This window comes from Pipistrellus kuhlii, unplaced genomic scaffold (genome assembly GCF_014108245.1).
Source record: "Pipistrellus kuhlii isolate mPipKuh1 unplaced genomic scaffold, mPipKuh1.p scaffold_m20_p_8, whole genome shotgun sequence".
In the NCBI taxonomy this organism is placed as follows: Eukaryota; Metazoa; Chordata; class Mammalia; order Chiroptera; family Vespertilionidae; genus Pipistrellus; species Pipistrellus kuhlii.
This window is the reverse complement of record NW_023425584.1, coordinates 66,779,924-66,804,430: the sequence shown is the minus strand read 5'-3', so window position 1 is coordinate 66,804,430 and position 24,507 is coordinate 66,779,924. Positions and strand designations below refer to the sequence as shown.

The window sequence follows — 24,507 nt, the reverse complement described above, 5'->3', positions numbered from 1 at the left end:
GAAGAAGAGGCAGCAGCTACATGTTATCCTCATTCACAGTGTATTGCTTTCCCACTGTATTGCTAGGACTTTTCTATTCAGTGGTTTCTGGGCCCTGAATCTTAGCATCATGGCCCATGATCTATGATAGCCAAAAGCAGCATTTATGGAGACTCTGAACCAGATGGTAGGTATGGAAGCAAAGGAGGGCAAAGAACAAGGATCTTTCTGGAAACCAGATCTGTAGGTCTCAGGGATGAGCTATAATACAAATGATAGGAGAGGAGTTGGAATATTTCTTATTTCAGGAGCAAAGGAAAATTGAGAGCTGCTAATGCCTTTGGAAGATGAAATAAGCTGTGGGAGGATACCTGTCTGTAAGAAAGGAAAGAACAGGCTTTCTGTTTCAGAGATTCCATGGAGGGATCCTCCACCCAAGCCTGTGGAGGGGACTCAGGTTGAAATTGGTAACTTACCCAAATATCCAGGGATACATTAGGCATGGTTGTGGATCCTGGGTTTTTTAAGCACCCCTTCAGGCACAATTAATCATATGAGAATCCCTCCTCCTCACAGCCTTCACCGCGCCCTTGTCCTTACTCCACAAATTGAGAAGGACACTTGGTTTTGAGGTAATACAGTATTTAGTCACAGGGTTAATAGAAGCATCACAAAAAAGAGTAACAAGATGAGCAATGGTGATAGAAGCAAACTGAACCCAGAGTCTGGTTCATGCATGTAGGGCCTTCCTGACAGGTTGGTCTCCACATTAATCCATAAAAGGTAATTAGCCACCTTCGTGTATACTCCAGGTATATTCCTCCGGCCACAGCCCACTCCCCAGCTGACAATGCCCAGCTGGAACCATGTGTTCTTGTCCTTTTTCTGGCAAACCAGAGGTCCCCCACTGTCACCCTAAAAGAGAAAAGTTGTTTGGGAATAGAAGGAACAGTAAGAAGTTACTCCTATAGCCTATTGTGTAGGCACCTGGTACAAGACAAGAAGCACTTACGCTGACTTTTGATGAGCAGACATTTTAAATTTTGATTAGACTTTCCAACTACATGGCTATGTTCCCAGATGTGTGACTGTCAGAAAGAGTGACAAGCAGTTGATCAAAAGCAATGATGGTAAGTGACAAGTCGGTCATAAAAGGAACATCCATCATCACCTTCATCTAGTTGTGTGCATTCATTTTAACATACAAAGAAGTGATTTGCTAATCTACGTTGCCTCTAAACACTTTTTAAAATTACAGAATTCTTCCATTTGTCCCTCTGCCATTTTATTTCAAACCACTTTCAGCCAGCCCATATTGCTCTTTCTGGTATGTTCACCACAGCAAAAAGTGAAGACACAATGTCCCTCTACATTTTTCCAAGTCACCCCTCCAATTCTGAAAACCTCTGCCTGGGTCGTCCCCAGGGCCTTACTCAAGGTTTGCGCTCCTCCTCTACCATGCTGTGCATTGATTCAACTTCCACAATTCTACAAGGTGGGAACTCTTAGTATTCCCATTTTACAGATGATGAAATATGAAAGGCACAGAGGGAAGTCTCAGGCAATAGGCAGAGAAGCCAGGTGAGAAGCTAGGGGAGTCTTGACTCCCAGCCACTATCCTGCACAGCCTCTGTTTGTTACAGAGCATCTGTATTGGGTTGAAGATCATCTCTCTCAAATTCACATTCAACCCAGAACCTCAGGCTTTGACCTTATTTTAAAAAGGGTATTTGCAGATGTGATTGGTTTAATTACTAAGATGAAGTCCTATTCAATTAGGGTGGGCCCTAATCCAACACTGTTCTTTTAAGAGAAAACAGAAAAGATATGTACACAGGAGAGAAGACCATGTGAAGAGATGGAGGCAGAAGTTGGAGTGATGCCCCTATAAGCTATGGAACATCAAGGATTTTAACCACCAGAAGCCAGAAAAGGCAAGGCAGGATCCTCCCCTGGAGCCTCCAAAGGGAGAGTGGACCTATAGATACTTTGATTATGGACTTCTGGCCTCAAGAGCTGGAGAGAATACATTTCCGTTGTTTTAATCCACCCTTTTTGTGGTGGTTTGTTACAATAGCCTTAGGAAACTTATTCAGGAGAGGAAGAGGGGATCCAGTTGTCCTGGAAAGGTTGGCCAGCCCTCTGTGCAGCCCTTTTCCCATCAAAGAACCAGCTTCATTACCTGGCAGGCATCCTGCTCACCATGAAGGGTCCCAGCACACAGCATGTTCCTGGTGACAAGAGGCATGATATGGGAGCACTTTCTCCATTTGAACAGCTGGATGTTGATTTTCTGTAGCTCTTGATGCTCACCTCTCAGAGGAACTGACCCAAAGAAGAAGCAGATGGGGAAGACCCTAAGCCCAAAGTGGTCTCTTTGAGTGGAGGTCAAGCATTTACCTCATTGTATCTTTTCACCTCAATGACAAGGGAATTTTCCTATGGTCCAGAGAACAACCCACCTGTGGAGGAAATAAGGGAAGGGTGGGAAGAATGGCCAGCAGACTCTCAAGCCCACCCTCTCTGAATCCAGAGGTCCCCCAGAACTGGACCCTACTGAGTTTCAGCCTGTGTGCACCATCTTCTAGCCCCATGGAAATTTCCAGTCTCCAACTAGAGGCTAAAAATATGTTTCTTTTATATCCATAAGGATGTAAAGAGATCCCATAGTTTAAGTTCTGTCCTAGGGTTCACAATACGTAATGGTGGGCTTGAATTGTGTAAGGGCTCATGAGGAGGTGAGCCCAACACCTAGAATATTCACTCTCCAAAGATGAGGATAATTTTGTCTTTGTACAGTATAGCTGAATCCCTAAAACATAGAAGAGCATTAATGAATATGTGCTGGATGAAGCATGAGGAACTCTATGTTAAGAAAGTGGCCCTTGCCCTAACCAGTTTGGCTCAGCGGATAGAGCGTCAGCCTGCGGACTGAAAGGTCCCAGTTTCAATTCTGGTCAAGAGCATGTACCTTGGTTATGGGCACATCCCCAGTAGGGAGTGTGCAGGAGGCAGCTGAATCGATGTTTCTCTCTCATCTATGTTTCTAACTCTATTCCTCTCCCTTCTTCTCTGTAAAAAAAAATCAATAAAATATATTTAAAGAAAGTGGCCCTTTTTGAAGCTCATCATAAACTTCTAAGGGCAATTCCCAGGAAATCTAATGTAGCTCTGAGCTTTGGGACCATGTGGGAATCTGATACAGCCACTGGGATAACTGCTGGGAAGAGTACCACTGACTGGAATACATTTTTTTCTGCTCTGTTGATTCTGGGGCAAGACACGGGTACCAAGAAGGACAAAGGACATCATCTTGTGTGGCTGGGAAAAGTGGTGGGAGTTGTTTGCAGGTTGACTCTATAAAGACAATTTCACATTCACTTTATGCCTTTATCCTTGATCTGTGATTTTCAAATGTTTTAGCCACTGAGCTTTTTATCCCAAGGACACAGAACTGACACCATCAGTTAGAATAAAACTGCACAGGATGACATGGGTATGGATTTCCTTGAGCGCAGTCCATTTTGCCACCCCATTTGCCCATCAATATGTCCCTCTACACTTCTCCAAGTCACCCCTGTGACTCTGAGAACCTCTGCCTGGGTCATCCTGAGGCCCTATTCAAGGTTCATGTTCCACCATCTGGACATAAAACTTGCTCCAGGAGGCCAAGAAGGCTCAGGAAGGACAGCTCCCATGTGAACTGAGGAGAAGGTTTATCATGGAACCTTAAAGACCCCAAATCCACCAGGCAGCCTTTCCAGGGCCACCAGTCTTCGCTTCTCATTGCAAACATGAGCCAGGGTGCTACTTTCCAGAGGGCTGAGCTACAGTAACTCACTGGTAAGGCCCCATCCAGACACCTGGCAATTTCTCCATCCATGTATGTCAGTGACCTCTGAAAGGCAGATGGGGACTTTGGTGACACTCAAGTGAAATGGGGATTGGAGCAAGAGCAAAGCGATGTCATTATCCAAGATCCAGCTGTCAAAGTAGGGGTGAATAATTAGCTTGTCCACTTTCATCCTTGTCATGTTCATGGTGATATAATTTCTGTTATCGTGTATGATCTCCAAGGTAGATCTTATTTCAAAACAAAAGGAAAAAAGGGTAAGTGATGGAAGAGCAAAAGGTGAATCTTATGAAAAAAAACTTTCAACAGTCTGAGGCTCTGATCCTGGAAACTGGGAGATGGAACATCTGGGGCCACACCCTTGGCATAGAGCCAGGTGAAGAGCCCCTACTGGGCAGGAGGACACAGACATGAGTTCCAGGTCCACACTGTTGGCAACAACTCTTGGCAAATTGACTTATAAATTTATCAACAAATGTCTGGGAAGCCATTATATGCACAAGTAATTGAGGGAATTGTCTCTGGATTTGCAACAAGGGCTGGACTAGCTCCAATAAACACCTGGGAAGTTTTTCAACAATACTGATTGGAGGATGTAGGCTAAGGCAGCACCTCAAGAGCTGCAGCTATGCAGCCAGGCGTGGAGCAAATGCTTAGGAAAGCAAGATGCTGAGAAGTCCAAGGAACATTTGCTCTGCCATTTGGTCCTACACAGCAAGATATAAAATCTCCTAGAAGGAGAGCAGTTTCTCTCCTACCTGCAAAGGGTGATGTTTAACCACAAGGATATATATTTAACCTCCTGGTAACTTTCATGACAAACCTGATGGAGGCACCAGGAGCATACTAAGCAGGTAGGAGCAAATATTCTACCACACTGGTTTAAAAAGAAGTCTGTTTGCAGTACTTACATATTTCTTTTTATAAAGCAATGGGATGCAGACAGAATCCACCACTCACTGAGAATTGATCCTCCACAGAGATGTTTCCCTTGATCAAAAATATTCACCTGCCATGGGAACTCTGTAATGTCTGCAGATTGCCCACCCAAGATTTTCAAATTTGTTGGTTTTTCAGCTTGGGTGTATATTGTTTGGCCACATGTCACTAAAAGCAAGAAGAAAGAGAGTCAGAACCCAATAGTCAAGGTTGGTTGGATTGGAATAGACTTAAAGACAATGTCCCTTCTCCTAGCCCCTCCCCATCCTAGCACAAAGATAGCATGGCTTAGCTTCAGGTGCGAAACCCAACAGACAAAGCGTGCCCCCAGGCCTGTCAATGGTGCCACAGTTGTAAGGATGTGCCTATGAAGAGCAATGGTGGTTGCCTTCACCATAGCTTAGCTTCTTAGATGGTTCTCTCGCTGAGGGCCTTTGGGGAGGAGACACAGCCACAAGCCTTGGGCCTGGATCTTGTTGTTTCCCTCGAAGAGGGAGAGCACATTCATTTATATGAAATTAGGCCTCATTGTCCTCTGAAAACAGGGCCTTGGTATATTGTTTTGGTGTAGAACATTCTCCTAAGCTCTGGATAGATATCTTCAAGGGCCACAGAGACACCAGAAATCTTATAGCCGAGGGAAACTGAGCAGTCCCTCCCTTCCTCACTGGTTCCTTTTCCAAGTTTCTGATTTATTAGTGGTGCCATCTTTCACCTAATTTTAATTCTAGAGATTATCCCAGTGGCACCTTGAAAGGAATAAAAATTTGGCATTTCCTATGTAATATGATTACTTTGACTTCTTTCAATGTCTTTGAAATGTCAGTTGAGTCATGAGAAAATTAGGCATCATAAAATCTAGCCAAAACTGGTTTGGCTCAATGGATAGAGCATCGGCCTGCCTTCTCAAGGGTCCCGGGTTCAATTCCGGTCAAGGCCATGTACCTGGGTTGCGGGCACAACCCCAGTAGGGGGTGTGCAGGAGGCAGCTGATCGATGTTTCTCATCGATGTTTCTAACTTTCTATCTCTCTCCCTTCCTCTCTGTAAAAAAATCAATAAAATATATTTAAAAAAAGAAAAAGAAAAAGAAAAAAATCTAAACTGTTTAACACTTGCTAGTTGCCAGGCACCATTCTGTTCTCTCTAAAACAATTAAAGTATCATGTAAACCCCATGAGATAACTGAAATTACTATTGCCCATTTGAAAGGTGAGACAACAGAGGCAAGCTTAAGATTGGGAAATCTGGCTGAGACCCAGCAGCTAGCATATGACTGAGCTAAAATCTGTAATTGGGCAGTCTGACTCCAGAATCTGTTCTCATAACCATGGGGCAAATTTCCTTCTAAGTGTTAACCATGTTTACTCTCAGGAACAAGGCAGTGACATTAAACACTTTTCACAAGAAAGTATAATGTGAAAGGTATATATATTCAAACCATCTCGACACCACCACCCATGTGTATCATCATCCATCACATATCATTCATCACCACTATAGCCCCAAGTCACTACCTAACCTCCTGCCTTCCATTCTTATCCCTGCAATGCCTGTCCTCTGTACCAGACAGAACACCTATCTCAAGCGCCGCTTATTTCTTGCTCTCCCATTTACACTCTCTTATGGCTTCTCATTGTAATGAGAATATCAGCCAAAGTCCTTACTGAGCCTCTGTGGGCTCAGTGTGATCCGAGCCCTCCCCAGCTTTCTGGGCCCACCTTTCTCCTGTTACCCCTTCCTATTGCCTCTGCCCCAGCTGCACTGACCTGTCTGCCTCTGAAACATACAGAGCACCATCCAGGGGACTTTGCACTCGCTGTCACTTCTGCTTGGAAATACATATCCCTATCAGATGGGTTTCAGTGTGTGTCTGGTCATCTTAGGAAGGCTTTCTGTGACCACCTACTACAGAGTCTCAACAACCACCTGCAGACCTTCCATCACATTAGCCACTTTTATCTTCCCCAGACCACTTAACAGGAGCTGAGATTAACTTGTTTATTAACTCATTTATACATTTAATACTTTCTTCCCCCCACTGAATAATAACATTGCTTAAGGGTAGAGAATGAATATGCCAGTCTCTGTTATAAACCCAGCTCCTAAAACAGTTTCCAGCATGTGGTAGAGATTTGATATTTGTCCACCAACACATTGAACATAAGCTCCATAAATTCTCAGGATCCAGGAAGATGAAGCCAGCAAAGGTGTTAATATACAACCTTCATTATATATATATGCCTAAGCAACCAGTCAACTAGTTAACTGCTTGACCAGTCAGCTGGTCACTATGATGTGCACTGACCACCAGGGGTAGACGCTCTTTGCAGGAGCTGCTCCCTAGTGGTCAGTGCGCTCCACAGCAGGAACACCGCTTAGCCAGAAGCCAGGCTCACTACTGGTGCATCTGCGGCAGCGCTACCAAGTGGTGACAGGTGCAACGATGTTAGGAAGAGAGGAAGAGTGGGATTGGCTTGGTGCTCATGCTGGCTTGGGTTTCTCCCCAGCTGTTTTGCTGCTTCATGCACTGCTATACATTCCTCAGGGGATGTCAGACTGCTGGTTTTGGTATGATCCTTGCAGGCCAGGCAGTATGCTATATCCCTTGAGGGGTCCCAGATTGCAAGGGTTGAGGGACCCCACTGGTGCATGAATTCGTGCACTGGGCCTCTAGTCTTATATAATACTAGAGGCCTGGTATATGAAATTCATGCAGCACGGGTGTGGGGGGGTGTTCCTTGGCCCAGCCTGCACCTTCTCCAATCGAGGCCCCTCAAGGGATGTCCAACTGCCCATTTAGGCCCCATCCTGATAGTATCAGGCCTAAATGGGCAGTCGGACATCCCTCTCACAGTCCAGGACTGATGGCTCCCAACATCTCGCTTACCTGCCTTCCTGATTGCCCCTAACCGCTTTTGCATGCCAGCCTGATCAACCCCTAACCACTCCCCTGCCAGCCTGATTGATGTCTAACTGTTCCCCTGCCAGCCTATTTGCCCCTAACTTCCCTCCTCTGCCAGCCTGGTCACCCCTAACTGCCCTCTCCTGCAGGGTTGATCACCCCTAACTGCCCTCCCTTGCAGGCCATCTTGTGGCTGCCATCTTGTGTCCACATGGGGGCAGGATCTTTAACCATATGGGGGCAGCTATCTTGATCTTGTGTGTTGGAGTGATGGTCAATCTGCATATTACTCTTTTATTAGATAGGATAGAGGCCTGGTGCATGGGTGAGGGTCAGCTGGTTTGCCCAGAAGGGTGTTCCAGATCAGGGTGGGGGTTCCCTTGGGGTATGGAGCAGCCTGGATGAGGGGCCTGTGGTGGTTTGCAGGCTTGCCACACCCCCTGGCAACCCAAGCAGAGGCCCTGGTATTTAGGATTTATTTATCTTCTATAATTGAAACTTTGTAGCCTTGAGCAGAGACTAAGGCAGGCCAGGGTGGGCAGAAAGGTTGGCTTCCTCCATTGCTGGGGAAACATAAGCCTCCTGCTTGCTCAGTGGCCACAGTCATTTTTGTTGAAATTTATTTATCTTCTATAATTGAAACTTTGCAGCCTTGAGTGGAGGCCAGGCAGGCCAGGAAGCTTGGCTTCCTCCATTGCTCCATGGCCACAGCCATTTGGTTTCGTTAATTTGCATACTTGCTCCTAATTGGCTGGTGGCATGGCTTGTGGGTATAGCAGGGGCACAATCACTTTGCATATTATACTTTTATTACATAGAAAAGGCCTAATATGCAAATTGTCCCTGTGACTGATATTCAACCAGGGGGCAGGGCCAGCCGGCCAACCACAGGAAAAGAGGCCCCAGCCAGTGGCCAGCGCCGGCAACCAGCAGCTGCTGGAGACCCTGCCCATGCATGAATTTCATGCACTGAGCCTCTAATATTTATATAATGCTATGGTTTTGCATTAGACCAGTTAGGCTCCACATGAGCTTTCAGAAGGTATTCTAGGGAAAAGCAGCAGGGAAATCCTTCCTAGGCTTATCCTTGGCCTTAAAGCTGCAGGACATAGCCAGGTGGCACCTTCAGCTCTCAGGAATGTTTGCTTACATTGGCCATTCACTCTGGGAAACTCTAGTACTTAACACAGCTGCTATGCTAAACACACACACACACACACACACACACACACACACACACATACACACAGTTCCTCCACATATAACTTTTAAGTTTGGGGTGGCGTGGGAGCAATGATCTGAAAGTCTGGTCCAGCACCTCCCATCACATTCACCTGAGGGGCTTATTGAACATGCAGTTCCCCAGCTCACACCCAGAACTAGAGAATCAGCATCTTAGGACTTGACCTTTTGAACACAGCTCCCCTGTGCTGTGAGGCACAGATACAAGAACACCACGAGAGACCTACATGCTAGGGAGCTGTGTGTCCAGTGCAGCAGCAGGACGATGGGTAGCAAAAACACTGCTCTTCCATCCTGTCCTTGGCCATGGTCTCTACTCAAACCAATGGAGAGACTTCTGCTGAGATAGTTCATAGTCAGTTCAGGCAGACCCAGTGTGGCTTTGCCCTCTGTGATTGGTTTCACTAAGCCCAGCTTGACCTCTGAGGTCACAATAGGGCATTGGGTGGAGCTGGCACAGTCCAGTCAAAGCATCCATCTGGTTCCCTGGACCCAAAACTTGATGGTTGTCATGAGCCAGTCCTCTGAGATAAGGATGTCAATATGGAACTGGGAGGCCAGAGAAAGCAGAATGGGAGGACTCTATACCAATCAGGGCATCTCAGATTCATTAATGTGTCAGGACAAAATTGGTGAAGACACTCCCCAGGAGAAAGGATCTGAGGCTGCTGGTCCAAATAGGTCAGATCAGATACAGCAGAATGAGCACAGACTCAGACTCCTACAGAGCAGAGCTCACATTGTCAGTGGTTCTTTACTGAGCTCTGAGCCTTAGATTACTCATCTGTAAAATGGGGATGAAAACAATACATGATTATATTGTTGGAAGGATGAATGAACTAATTATGTATTCTAGCACAGGACATGGCAAACACCAAGTCTGTGATTTTAAAATCTCTATTAATTTAATCTCTCCTAGTGTCTCTCTCTACTAATTGCATCTCTATTAATGTCTTCCAGCAAAAGAAGGCATGATGACCAGCACTTCTATGAATAAGATATGCATAAAGTACAGATCCTTTCAGAGATCAGCTGCAGGGTGCTTTTCCTTGATGCAGTTCACTCATTTATTTATCTACTCAGTTACTTAGTACTTTTTGGGATCCTTTCTATATCCAGGCTTGGGGGTGATGCAAAGATGAACAGTATTTGTTCTCTGTCTCCTAGAAGATCTCACTCATTGTGGAGAGATGTGAGCAAAGACACCACCTTAATAGAATGGGGGAAGAATATTAGTAGTGTCATAGGGAGTTTTGGAGGGACACCCAACCCAGTCTGGAAGGAGCATAGGTGTGTGGTAAATGGAGGTGGGGGAAAGAGAGAGAGGCCATTAAGGAAGATTCTATAGAGGAAATAATCTCTGTCTGAGCTGCATCAGTCTTTAGAGAAATGGCATTGGGTAAGGACAGAAACTTTTATGGGTAGTGCCCTTCCCAAATTCATCTATTGAAGTCCTAATTCCTAGAACTCAAAAAGTGACCTTCTTTGGAAATAGGATTGTAGCAGTTGTAATTAGTTAAGATAGGGTCATACTGGAGCAAGGTTGGCACCTATTCCAATATGACTGATGCCTTTATTATTAATTAATTAATTATTTATTTAATTACTTTATGCTAATCCTCACCCTTGGATATATTTCCATTGATTTTTAGGGAGAGAGGGAGACAGAGAAATATCAATGTGAGAGAAATACATTGATTGGTCGCCTCCTACACAAGCCCTGACCAGGGCACGGGCCAGGGAGGGGCCTCTAACCAAGGTCCTTGCCCTTGGCCAGAACCAAATGCAGGACCCTTTGGTTCACAGGTTGATGCTCTATTCCTGAGCCAAACCAGCAAGGGCTGACTGAGCTTTTATAAGAAGGGAAATTTTGGATACACACTCATACCCAAACATGGAAAATCCCATGTAAAGATTGGAGTTATGCTGCCACATGCTGAGGAACTACCAGAAGCTGGAAATAGCCCTGGAACTGATCTATCCCTACACTTTCAGAGGGACCAGGAACTGCTGACACCTTGACATTGGACTTATGGCATCCAAAACTACAGACAATAAACTCCTATTGTCTACCACCCAGTTTGTGGTACTTTTTATGACAGCCGAGGACACTGACATGGCATTCTGGATGTACAAAAACCATGTGCAGAGGTACTGAGATGAACGGGAACTGTAGACACATTTAAGTTAAACCATATAGAATTACTCTTTTAGTCTAATGTTGGCAAAATCAAATAGTCCAAACTAAAATATGGAGTTGGGATATTGTAGGAGGTTGAGTGGTGGACAGGGGCCAATTTATGGAATAAAGCTTGAATCGGAATAAACAGTTCTCCCTTCTATGTAACCACTGAATAATTATCCTAAGAAATCACCATGGATGTATGGAGAACAGTTATTATTACTAAAAATTATATTGTTGGGAGCTGTAGGTGCAATTGTTTTCTAATATTTCATACATAATGGATTTCCATTTTAGGGGAAATGACTATGGGACTTGTTCTTCCTCTAGCTATTATATTTTGAGGCTTTAAATTTTATCTTAAAAATTCTTGGAAGTGTTCCATCAGAATAAGTGAAGGCAGATTTAAAATTAGGAAGTTAGTCTGTGCTATTGGGTATATGCAAAGCATTAAAAGTAATCAAGCTAATTCATATCTTTGCTCTGCCAGGAGGAGGACTGAAATGAGAGAGAAGGTCTCCTGACCTTTGTTCTTTGGAAAACATAACGAATTTGAGCTCAGTAGAGCAAAATGTTGCATTGCAGCTATAAGTTTGCAAACATGGAGCACCAGATGGCATGTGTTCATATGCAGTAGAATGGGGCATAGATAGAGAATTCCTAATATCACCCACAGTCCTGCCCAAATTAACCACATAGCTTCCATGGCCAGCCCAAGGTTCAGAATGGGAGATGCAACATACCAATTATCTTCATTCAGACTCCAAAGAATCCCCAGACCTTCCAGAATATCAGTAGATGAATTCACATTATATCAAAATACATGTGCATGAAGATGTATGTCCACATGGAAACCAATACACAATGTTTACAGTGACTTGACTTATAATTGCTAAAATCTGATGACAACCTACTTGTACAATATCAAGTGAATGGATAAACAGTGGTGCATCAGACATCAATAGTATTCAGCAAGAAGGAGTAGAAGCACAGGAAGAAGAGAGGGGGGAGGAAGAGGAGCAGGAGGAGGAGGAGGAACAGGAGAAGGAGGAGGTGGAGAGGGGAAGAGGAGGAAGGGAGAGGAGGAGGAGAGGAAGGGGAAGGGGAAGGGGAAGGGGATTAGGTTAAGTTGTAGAAGTCAGACACGATATTATGTATGATGCCATTTAGACAATATTCTGGAAAACACAAAACAACAGCCACAGAGAAGGAATCAGTTACTGCCAGAGCCTGGGGTTGGTAGAAGGGGATGGTTCTCAGGGACTCGGGGCAACATTTTTGGGTGAGAAGGTTCTATGTCTGGATTGTAGTGGTGTTTACACAGCCATTTGTGTTTGTCAGAATTCATGGAACAGTACACCTTAAAAAGGTGAATTACTAAATAAATACATATTATATATCAAAACCTAAACTTTTTAAATTGTCTTTGGGCTTTGTGCACTTGGAAATAGCAGGGACACATGGCTTCCTGGCTACCTTGAAAGAAGGGGGGGGGGGGGTGTTCCTGAGACAACTCAGTAGGGCTGCAGTGGGAGGAAATGAAGGGGCACTGACTGGATGGGACAGGGAGGGCTGTAGCACCATCCAGGACTCCCCTCTGCCCCTAGCTCAGGGACAAGCCCTCACTCTCTGTGGTTCTAGGAAGCAGGCACACAGCCTGGGCAGCAGGAGGTCACTTGGGGTCTGGGCTCTGTTTCTCCGGGTCTGGGAGCCTGGGGAGTGGGGTCAGGGGAGGACATGGCCTGAGGGCCTGTGTGGGCTCATCAGCGCCCCCGTGACCTAGTTGAAGGCCTGATGGCACCTGCTGCCAGGGAAAGAAACAGACACGTCCACACAAGTTGGGGGAGGAGAGCGGACCTATTTGGGGCAGGAGACGGATTAAGAAACAGACATTGTTCCCCATGGATCTTAGCTGTTTGCTTTCCCGTTTGGATTTCAGCTGTGCCCCAATTCTTCCTGTTCCAGGCTGCCTGCAGCATTTGAGCACAAGGCTACAGAGACTTCACTGATTCCATTCTCGCCAGGAGTGCCAGGCAGGGCCTGAGGCTTGTGTTTCCTTAAGGGAACTGATCCACCTTCGACGGTCCCACGGTCTTGTCTCCTGAGAAGGGTGGGCCTAGTCTTCCTGTTCAGCATTAGCCCACTGCCTGGCCTTCGGCCTGGCCCTGCCATGGCTTTCTGAGGCCGGGTCAAGAACACTGATGGCTCTGCAGCTTCGGGCTCAGGTGATTAGGAAGGTGACCCTTAGTATATCAACTATGAAGGGGCCCAGAAGGAAATAGAATTCCACTCAGAAAGTTTAAATGAAGGCACTGTCATAACAGCACTAAGAGTTGTGGGCGACATAAAGGGACCCAACAAGTGAGAAGTAGGCTGTCCAGAGACGAACAACAACAATAACAACAAAAAAAGGCCAGGGGCTAGAATAGTGTGAAATCATGAGGGTGGAGCTTCCATAATGGGATGAGTCTCATAGGAGAAAGAGACAGGAGCTCTCTTTCTTGGTCAGGTGAGGACATGGAGCTGAGGCTGCTGTCCATCCTTCAGAAAGCAGGCTCTCACCAGACACCAGTGCTGTTGGCACCTTGATCTTGGACTTCCCAGCCTCCAGAATTGTGAGAAATAAATGTTTGCTTTTTAAGTCACCTAGTTTATGCTATTTTTGTTATAGGAGCTCAAGCTGACTAAGACAGTGGCCTATGCTGATATCTTTTAGTTCCTCCAGATCCAGACTCAACTCTTCTTCATCTTGCTCTGTGTCCTGTGACTCCTGAAGGGGCTCTAACTATAGGCTTCCTTGCTCTCTTGCTCTAATCTGGCTCTGGCCCAATTATGTAAAACAAGGGGCAGTGCCAAAAGATTGAGGAGGGAGAGAAGTTAGGTCACAGGATGTGCTCTCCCTGCTGGACCCCATGTGTTTGCTGTCTGTGGGTGATATAAGCTCCATACTGAGGCTCATTGTGACCTACATCACCATCGTTTGGGGGTTTGCCTAAACCAATGGTTCTCAACCTTTCTAATGCTGCAACCCTTTACTACAGTTCCTCATGTTGTGGTGACCCCCAACCATAAAATCATTTTCGTTGCTACTTCATAACTGTAATTTTGCTATTGTTAATGAATTGTAATGTAAGTATCTGTGTTTTCTGATGGTCTTAGGCTCTACAGCAGTGGTTCTCAACCTGGGGGTCACCTAAGACCATCGGAAAACACAGATATTTACATTATGATTTATAACAGTAGCAAAGTTACAGTTATGCAGTAGCAACAAAAATGATTTTATGGTTGGGGGTCACCACAACATGAGGAACTGTATTAAAGGGTCGCGGCACTACAAAGATTGAGAATCACTGGAAACTCTGTTCACTTTGTACCTGTTCCCTGTATGAAGGAACCTCTCCTTCATTATCCAGTTTGAGTATGCCCTCTGTTTCCTGGTGGCAAGACCTTCACAGGCACAAATAGGGAAGGTAAACATTCTTCCTTAATTACTTCCAAAAATCACTATAAGAAGATGCTGTTGTTCTATGTTCATGTCAATAAAGTAAAAATGTTTTTATTTTTAAAAACATTATTTTTAAAAATATGTTTTTATTGGAGAGAGAGAGAGAGAGAGAGAGAGAGAGAGAGAGAGAGAGAGAGAGAGAGAGAGAGAGAGAGAAAGAGAGAGAGAGAAACATCATTGTGATAGAGAAACATTGGTTGCCTCCTGAATGCATCTCAACCAACTTGGACAAGTGTCCTGCTCCAGAATTGAACTGGCAACCTTTCAGCACATGGGATGATGCTCAACCAACTGAGCCACACTGCCCAGGGTGTAAAATGTTGTAAAATACTATACCTTAGTATGTAAAATCACAGGTTTAGAGCTGGAAGGAATTTTATAAATCATTTAGATGACTGCCTTCATTTTACAGGTGAGGAAGCTGAAGACGCATGAGGCGTTTTTTTCACTATTGGGAAGGGCCCCAGAGTCCTTTACCTCTCAGAAAGAAACCTCCCTCCTGGCTTTCAGGCCACTGGCCTTGGTCCTGGCCTCTGGGGCCACCAGGGAAGCCTGACCCTTTTCATAAAGAGATAGACAGTTGAGGATATTTGAAAAACACACTCTCCCCAAATAATATTTTCTAGGCAAAATGTAGCTTTCTAGATTCCTTCTAAAATTCTGATTCACACCTGCTGGCCAGCACTGCTAGATACTCTTGCCCCAAAATGAAGGTACTTTGTCTAAGATTGTGTTGTCCAATATGTAGCCACTGGCCACAAGTGGCTGTTTAAATTAGTGCAACTGAGGAATCCAATTCCTCAGTTGTACTAATTTCAAGTATTCAGTAGATAGCCACAAATGGCTACTGGCTACCATATTGGATTTGCAGATTTAGCACATTTCCATTACCATAGATTAGGACATTTCCATTTCCACAGAAAGTTCTACTGGATAGCACTAGAGTAAGAAGGGAGTTTGATAGGACTTGTATGTCCTTTGATTTTATGATTTCCTTTTATTAATGCAGTAAAGTCATCTTGCTGGCCCATAGGATTAATAAAAGCCTAAGTACATTTCATATAATACCATCAAGACAGAGCTCTCCATTAATATTCTTATATCCTTTATTATTACCATTTGAACCTTTGTTATAGGAATTGACTTTCATTCAATTTGGGCTCTGCATTTCAGTTTGTTAAAATAATTAACTTAGACTCTGACATCTGAAATACTGTTTTCCTCTCCCAGCTTTGTGTCATGCTTGGGCTTTATTAGCATGTCCTCCATGTCTTCTTGAAGCTCATTATGCAAAATATTGCACTGGATAGCTCACTCAGAGAGACGTGTCACTTATTTAAGGTCTTAGAGCATGTATTATTCTTGGCATGCCTGTCACTCTACTGCTGTTCCTGACCCTTTCTCCTGCAATCTCTATTTGAAATTGCTGGTAGATTTCATGGTTTTTTCCCCACTGAGCCCATAATTCTTGGAGGCAGTCCCTGCCAACCCAACACTCAGCATAAGCATATTAGTTTTCCAGGTGGAACCCCTTTTCTTCCAGGCAGACCCAGAATTTTTGACTAATGCTTGGGATACAATATCTCAACCAGTTTTAAGTTCACCAAAGAGAACATTATACAAACATTATTTTAACCAAAACATGATAATCAGAGAATGGGGCAAATGCTTTGTTGACATCTAGAAATACCATAGAAACTGATGGAGCGATCAACTGGAGTCACAGACCTGACTGGAAATGCTAGATCTACACTTCTGAGATTGAGTGACATTCAGAAAGTCACATGATCCCTCTGAGACTCAGTTTCTTGGTGTGTAAAATAGTTATGATACCTATGTTGCAGGGTTGTTGAGGAGATAAAATATGTATTTATATACATATAAAGGTCATTCTCTGGAAATTTTATAAACTATTCAAACAAACTAATAATCTTTGAAAAAGGTCCCTGATCATTCTGGGGTCAGGGCAGATTCACAAAAGTACATGAGATTAAAATTCTCATTAAATAATATCCTTTTCTCCTTTTCATAAGAAGACTTAACAATATTTATATGTAGGGTGTACTTAACTATGTGTCAAGCTGTATATATAATATACTAGAGGCCCAGTGCACAAAATTTGTGCACTGGTAGGGTCCCTAGCAGCTGCAGGCTGGGCCTCCTTCCCTTCCCCCGGCCAGCTGACCTCCCAGACAACCTCCAAGTTGAGGGGACAATTTGCATACTATGCTTTTATTATATGGAATATGATATATATTATACAATATACATACTTTATATTACTGTATGAATATACATTACATATCTTATTTTTATGTTGTATGATTTACTATTTATTTGATATTTGTATCTATTGATAAAAATTCCCCCCCAACTCAGTCCTTAGGCAATCTACTCTTTGTCATTATAATTTGTATTTCTAGAATTGCATCTAATTGAACTCACACAGTGTTTACGCGCTCTGTCTTTCCCTTTCTTCTTACACTCAGCATACATATATTGAGATTCATTGTGAAGATATCCTTCCACGTGTTTACCCATTCACCTGTTGATGGACATTGGGATCATTTTTTATTTGTAACCATAGCACATAAAGCTCCCATGGAACTCATGTACGTGTCTTTGTAGGGACATATGTTTTCTTTTCTCTACAGAAATATCTAGGCATAAAATGGCTAGATAATTGGATAGGTGCATGTCTAATGTTTTAATAATCAGACAGACTCTTTTCCAAAGTGTTTGTAACATTTTCCATGATCATCAGCAGCAGCATATAAAATTGCAAGTCCCTCCACATCCTTACCAATACTTGGCATGGCCAGTCTTTTTTTTTATTTTAGACTTTTCAATAGGTGTAGAGTGGTTTTAATTTACATCTCCCTGATGACGAATGATGTTGAGGACCTTTTCATATGTTTATTAGCCATCTGCATCTCTTTTTTGGTGACACGTCTCTAAATCTTTTGCCCACTTTTCGTTGGATTGTTATATGAATATTTAGTTTTGAGACTGCTTTGTATGTTGTAGATACAAGTCCTTTATCAGATGTCTGTTTTGCCATGTTTGTAGTCCATCTTGTTATTCTCTTAACAGTGCCTTTCAAAGACAGAAATTCTTAATTATGATAAAGTCAAATTCTTCAAGCTTTTCCTCTATGAATTGTGCCTTTGTTTTCATATCTAAGATATCTTTGCCCAAGATTAGAAGTTTTATAGTTTAAGGTTTTAAATATTTTTAAATATATTTTATTGATTTTTTTTACATAGAGGAAGAGATAGGGATAGAGGGTTAGAAACATCGATGAGAGAGAATCATCAATCAGCTGCCTCTTGCACACACCCTACCGGGGATGTGCCCACAACCAAGACACATGCCCTTGACCAGAATTGAACCCTGGACCTTTCAGTTTGCAGGTCAACGCTCTATCCACTGAACCAAATGGGTTTCAGCAAGGTTTTACATTTTGACCTATAGCCTATTTGATTTTTATATGTGGCATAAAGTATGAATTGAAGTTGAAGTTATTTTTTTTGCATGTTCCAGCACCATTTTTTGAAAAGACTACTCTTACTCAACAAAATTGATTTTGTACATATATTGAAAACCAATTGTTCAAATAAGTATGGGTCTATTTCTGAGCTGCCTATTTTGTTCTTTTAAACTACTTGTCCATCTGTATGCCAATATTACACTGTTTTGATTACTATAGATTACTAGATAAATAAATATTTTTTTCACTCATTGATCAAACACTTATTGTCTGCCTGATATGCATCAGCCACTGGATTAGCTTAATGCATAATTAATATCTTACAATAGACATTTTTATTCTGTTTGGCAAATTAATCGTAACAGTTCACCTATCTCAAAATTTGTACTCAACTAATACATTGATTTTTAAATAAAATGATGAAAAAATAGCCCTTTAAAAATGTATGCATGCACTTATCTTGGAATAATGGAGTTTAAATTCACTGCCCAATCATGTTGACTTCTTGATAAGTCTTAAAATCAGGGAGTGTAGCCTGTGAAAATCAGTGAAAAAATTGTAAAACCTTCTCTAGAGTTAAATCAGGTACTTAAATGGTTCTTTTTCATCATTCAGCATGAGTATTCCCTGTATGTCTCTAAAGTTTGAGTTTGTTCTTTATTTCAAGGAGGGAAAAAAGGCAATGAGGAATCAAAACCTGTGTTTCTGGCCCAGCCAAGTTCATGTAAAACTATCGCACAGGAATTGAACTTTCCCAGCAGCCTTCATAAGAGCCATATGGCTCCATAACAGTGATCTGTGAACAGCCCTGGGAACAGGACTGCATGGCCTTCTGGGAGAGGCTATAGGAAGGATCTAATCAACATACAAAATTGGTTGGGAATACAATTGTTTTTAAATATCTCTTTGGAAATGTGGGCTTTAATAGTTTATATATTCCCTCTAGCTTATTAACCACTTTATAACCTTTAGCAAAATCAAGTAGTGTAAGTTCTTCAACTTTGTTCTCTTTTAATGTTGCACTTGGTTATCTTAGGTCCTTTCACTTCCATATGAATTTTAGAATCAGCTTGTTAATTTCTATAAAAAAGCAGCCTGCTGGCATTTACATTAAGATTAAATTTAATCAGAAAATTAATAGGGATATTTTACAGCTTAAAAAAAATTGTCTTGCAATCTATGAACTCAATATAGTTCTCAGTTTATTGATTAATTGATTTTTATTTCTCTGAATAATGTTTTATAGTTTTCAGTGTATATGTCTTGCTCATATTTTTTAGATTTATTCCTAAGTATTTCATAGTTTTATAGAATTGTTATAATATTGTTTTTTAAATTTGACTTTCTAATCATTCACTGCTAACTTGAACAAATATAGTTGATTTTTACACACTGATGCTGCCACCTTTGAAAACTCATTAATTCTAGTCTCTTTTTAGTAGTTTACATGGGATTTCCTACATAGATGATCATGTCATCTGAAAAGAGACAATTATACTTCTTTATTTCCAGTCTGTGTGTCTTCCCTCTCCACCTTTCTTTAGTAGAACTTGATCTCCAGTAGGGTGTTGAATACAAGTGATAAGAGCAGACATCCTTGACTTGGGAAAGCATTTAGTCTTAGTTGTAAATATTTCATACAAAGTCTTTGTCAAGTCTCCTTCTATTCCTGGTTAGTGGAAAGTTGTTTGTTTTTTTAAATCAGTAATGGGTGTTAGATTTTTGCCAATGATATTTTTAAACTAGAAGATGATTATATGAATTATCTTTTTGAGTCTGTGAATTTGGTGAATTACATTGACTTTTTACATATTAAATCAACCTCATATTCCTGGGATAAATCTATTTGATCATTATGTAGTACCCCTTTTATATAATATTGGATTTATAACCTGCTAAAATGTTCTTAATAAATTTTGCTTTTGTATTTATGAGGGATATTGGTCTAAGTTTTCTTGTAATGTCTTATATAATTTATGCTATCAAGGTAATGCTGGCCTCATAGAATATTTGGAAGGCATTCCATCTTCTTCAATTTTCTAGAAAAATTAGTTAGAACTAGTATGAGTTTTTTTCTTGAAATTTTTTTTTATAGAATTTGCTTGTAAAATTACATTTTTAGTTTTTCTTTTTGTGAAAGGGTCTTTAATTACAAGTTCAGTTTGTTTAATAGACATAGGGCTATTAAGATTATCTATTCCTGAATGAACTTTGCTAGCTTTTGTTTTACATGACATTTGTCTATTTTATCTAAGTTGTCAAAGTTATTGACATAATAATCCCTCTCTTCTCAATAACCATAGAATCTCTAGTGATTTTACTTCTCTCTTTCTTGATATCAGTAATTTGTTTCTTCTCTCTTTTTTTTCTAGCCATTCTTTCTACTAGTTTATCAATTCTCTTGATCTTCTGAGTGAACTTTTGATTTCATTGAATTTTCTCTGCACTATTTTCTATTCAATTGATTTCTGCTCTATTATTATTTTCTTTATTTGGCTATGTTAGCTTTGCTTTTCTCTCCATTTTAGTGGCCTCTAGTTGGAAGATAAGATCATTAGCTTGAAACTGTTTTCCTTTCCTCATATAGATATTTAGTGCTAAAATTTTCTCCTACTACCTTTGTGGAACCTCACAAGTTTTGATATACAATGTTTTCATGTTTCAATTAGTTCAAAATTCTCTTAAATTTCTTTTCGATTTTTTTCTTTGACATATGGGCTATTTATAAGTGTGTTGTTTAGTTTCTACTATTTGGAGATTTTCCAGAGATCTGTTATCAGTTTCTAATTTCATTCTGTTGTTGTAAAAATTCATACTTTATATATCTTGAATACTTTTGAAATTATTGAGACTAATTTCACAGCTTAGAATATGGTCCATTGTAAATGTGTTGACTGCACTTGAGAAGAATGTATATTTTGCTATTGTTGGATGGAGTGTTCTTTAATTGTCAATTATTCAAGTTGGTTGACTGTGTTGTTTAAGTTTTCTATATTTTTACTGATATCCTGTCTACTTTTTCCACCACTTACTGAGAGAGCAGTGTTGAAATATCCAGCTGTAATTATTCATTTGTCCTTAGCAATAGTCTTTGTTCTAAAATCCACTCTGTCTTAGATGAATATAGTCATTTCAGTTCTCTTCTATTCATGTTCATAGTATGTATAATTTACATCATTTCCCTTTCAGTAATTTGTATCCTTATACTTAAACTGAATTGGTATGCAACATATAGTTGAGTTGTGTTTTTTTAAGCTAATCTATCTCTGACTTTAATTGGGCTTTAAATTTGAGGTAATAATTTATATGGCTAGGTTTAAGTCTTCTATATTTTTATTTGTTTTCTATTTGTCCTACCAGTGTTTTGCTCCTCTTTTCATTTTTTCTACTTTCTTTTAGGATATTGAATATTTTTTGTTCCATTTTATCTCCTTTGTTGGCTTATTAATTAGTTATATATCTGTGTTGTATTATCTTAGTGTTGCTTTAAAGTTTATAGCAAACATCTTAAATTTATCACCATCTACTTCATTGCTATTACATACTATAAGTACCTTCAAACAATATATTTCTATATATTTACTTCTGATCAGTATGCTATTACCATACATTTTATTCTAGGCATGTTATAAACTCCCCATACATTGTTATTATTTTTTAAATAGTTATTTTTATTAAAATAATAAGAAAAATATTTTATATTTACACACATAGTTACCATTTCTAGTGTCCTTCATTTTTTTGGTTAATTCACATTTCCATCTGGTATTACCTTCCTTCTGCTTGAAGGACTTCTATTAGCAATTCTTGAGTGCATTTCTGCTAGTGATGAATTCATGCAGCTTTTGTTCATGAAATATATTTTATGATACATACAATAAAAATATGGTTCATGAAACATATTTTTATTGTATGTAAAATGCTAGATTGACATCTTTCCTCCCAGTAATATATAAAGATGTTGCTTTATTGTCCTTTTTTTTTGTTTGTGTTGTTTCCAATGAAAACTCTATCATCCCCTAAACATAATATTTTCACTCATTTGTCTACTTTTAAGATTTTTTCTTGGTTGCCAGTTTTAAGTAGATTTTTTTAAAATATATTTTATTGATTTTGTACATAGAGGAAGGGAGAGAGATAGAGAGCTAGAAACATCGATGAGAGAGAGTCATCGATCAGCTGCCTCTTGCACACCCCCTACCGGGAATATGCCCACAACCAAGGTACATGCCCTTGACCAGAATCGAACCAGGGACCTTTCAGTCCCCAAGCTGACGCTCTATCCATTGAGCCAAACCGGTTTCAGCTTAAGTAGATTTTTATAGTGTGTAAAATTGTGTTCCTTCAAAATAAAATGCCCAAGTCCTAATCCCTGATATCTGTGAATGTGAGTTTATTTGGAAATAGAGTCCTTGCAGATGTCTCCAAGTTAAGATGAGGTCATGCTGGATTAGGATGAGCCCAGGAAGGCAAAAGTGAGCAGGGCCCACAGTATCTCCAGTAGCTTTGCATGCAGGCAAGAAAAAACACATTGGCTAAGAGCGGGGACTGGACATTATCTCTCAACAGGTAGCGATTGAAACCCCATTATTTGGTGAGTTCCCTGATGGAGCTGGTTTCCTGGGAAACAAGCAGAGAACAAAACTTGAGCCCTGGGTTTGGTCCAGGATGGAAGGGAGAGAGGAAGACAGGCAGTGAGAAGCTGAGGTGTGGGTAGCAGGGCCTTTAAATTAAGCCAGCCTAGAGCAAGTTCCCTTAAATTTCTCAGCCTGAGTTTACTCATTTCTAAAAAAGAGTTAAAAGGTGTAAACGACAAGATTTTCTGAAAATATTGTCATTGAAGAACAAAAAAGCTCTAAGTAATGGAAACCAAGAGAGGTGGGTAGAAGTGGGAGAAGCCACTTAAGCCAACTTGCACAGAGGAAGACACTGAGACCTCAAAGACATCAGGGACCTTACTATGAAGGGACTCAACTCCTACAGGAAGAGTCTGGGGAGTAAAGTTTCCCAGATTTCAGTCATTACAATCCTGGAGAGGTTAAGAGGACCAGCCTGATGTGGAGTAGCAACACCAGCAGGTGGCACACAGACCTCCCCATTTGGTTGGTAGGAGGACAAAGTGAAGTAAGTCCTTAGTTCTCAGAATTCATTAACTTGTGAAGACAATTTTCTCAACACATATTTAGACTGATTGAGTTCTTAATGTAATCTTTAACCCCTTTTAGGGAACTGACTGATTTGGTTCCACCTGTTTCGGGCTTGATCAGATTCCTTGTGCATCATCACAGGCCTGTCTGATTTCAGGACCATCAGTCTCCTCTATTTACCTCCTAGGGTGAGTAGGGATTCAGAATTCCATGTGAGTGCTTGGGGGGAGGGGAAAGAAATTAAGGAAGAAGGTCAATATTGAGATTAGATCTAACATTCTTAGAAAACTTCAGTTCTTCTCTCTAAACTGAATCAATCAGAGTCTAATTAATTCCTGAGTGAAGGCACAAGCGCAGGACCCACCTCGCCCACTCTGTCCCACGTGGAATTAATGAAACGGGAGGAGAGTCTCTGTCATCCTGTGCTCAATACCCTAGCTGGCTGGGAACAAGAAAGAATCAGGGCATAGCTCAAATACAGAAGTGGGAAAAGAAACAGGCTAAACTCCCCAGAGAGAACTTTCTATTTCCTAATGTCTCCTGCCCCAAATAGCTCTTCTCCTCCCCGGTTTGTGTTTATGTGCTATGCTCCTTTCTCTTGCAGCAGATGCCACCAGACTGACAGTGTCTGAAGTAGGTCAAGAGGGTGGTGCTGAATTGACACAAGCCTTCCAGCTAAGTCATGCCTTATCCTCACTCCCCAGCCCCCAGTTCCCTGGCATCTCAGGCTGGCCCCTGTCCCCCAGAACCACAGGGATTTGGGGAACCCTTGTTCCAGCTCCAGGACCCTGGACTTGCAGGTTTCAGCCCTCTTGGCTGGAATGACAGAGTAAGGTAGATTTTTATATCTTCAGCACTTTTGGTGTCTCCCTAATCCTGAGCCCTCTCATTCCACTCTAGCTCTGATGAAATTATCTGAGGTTATTTATCTGTTTTGCACAGAAGCCAGAAAAACCACACTTCTAATACTTCCATTGCATTGGGGGCTTTTTTAAACAGATAAGAGCTAAGTCAGGGCTCCCCTATGCACCAGGTGACAGTATTGGAATAGTGATTAAGGAATAGGTTTTAGTGCCAAGCAAACCTTAATTCAAATGCCAGGAGACTGAGACTGAGAGAAAGAAATGGCTCACCCAGTGTAACCCAGTATGGAGAAAAAATCTAATGTTAAACCACAACCTGACAATTCCTACTCCAACCCACTATTTGCTACGTCATTTAAAATTTGCATTACCTATGAGTATCTCTCTCCTTTTGCTAACCTCT

At 41.4% G+C, this 24,507-nt stretch overlaps 1 protein-coding gene across 1 annotated transcript; it reads right to left on the bottom strand.

Annotated features, from left to right (window-relative positions):
* Window positions 1-531: 531 nt before the first annotated feature.
* Window positions 532-5,479, bottom strand: LOC118711827 (serine protease 52-like). The gene is made up of 6 exons (XM_036425214.2): window positions 5,440-5,479; window positions 4,744-4,939; window positions 3,817-4,062; window positions 3,213-3,240; window positions 2,162-2,278; window positions 532-894 (listed from the first exon to the last, which is right to left on the bottom strand). Exons 1-6 carry the CDS (start codon window positions 5,477-5,479, stop codon window positions 628-630), a joined length of 894 nt encoding a protein of 297 aa, XP_036281107.1. The 3' UTR covers window positions 532-627.
* Between the last annotated feature and the right edge of the window lie 19,028 nt (window positions 5,480-24,507).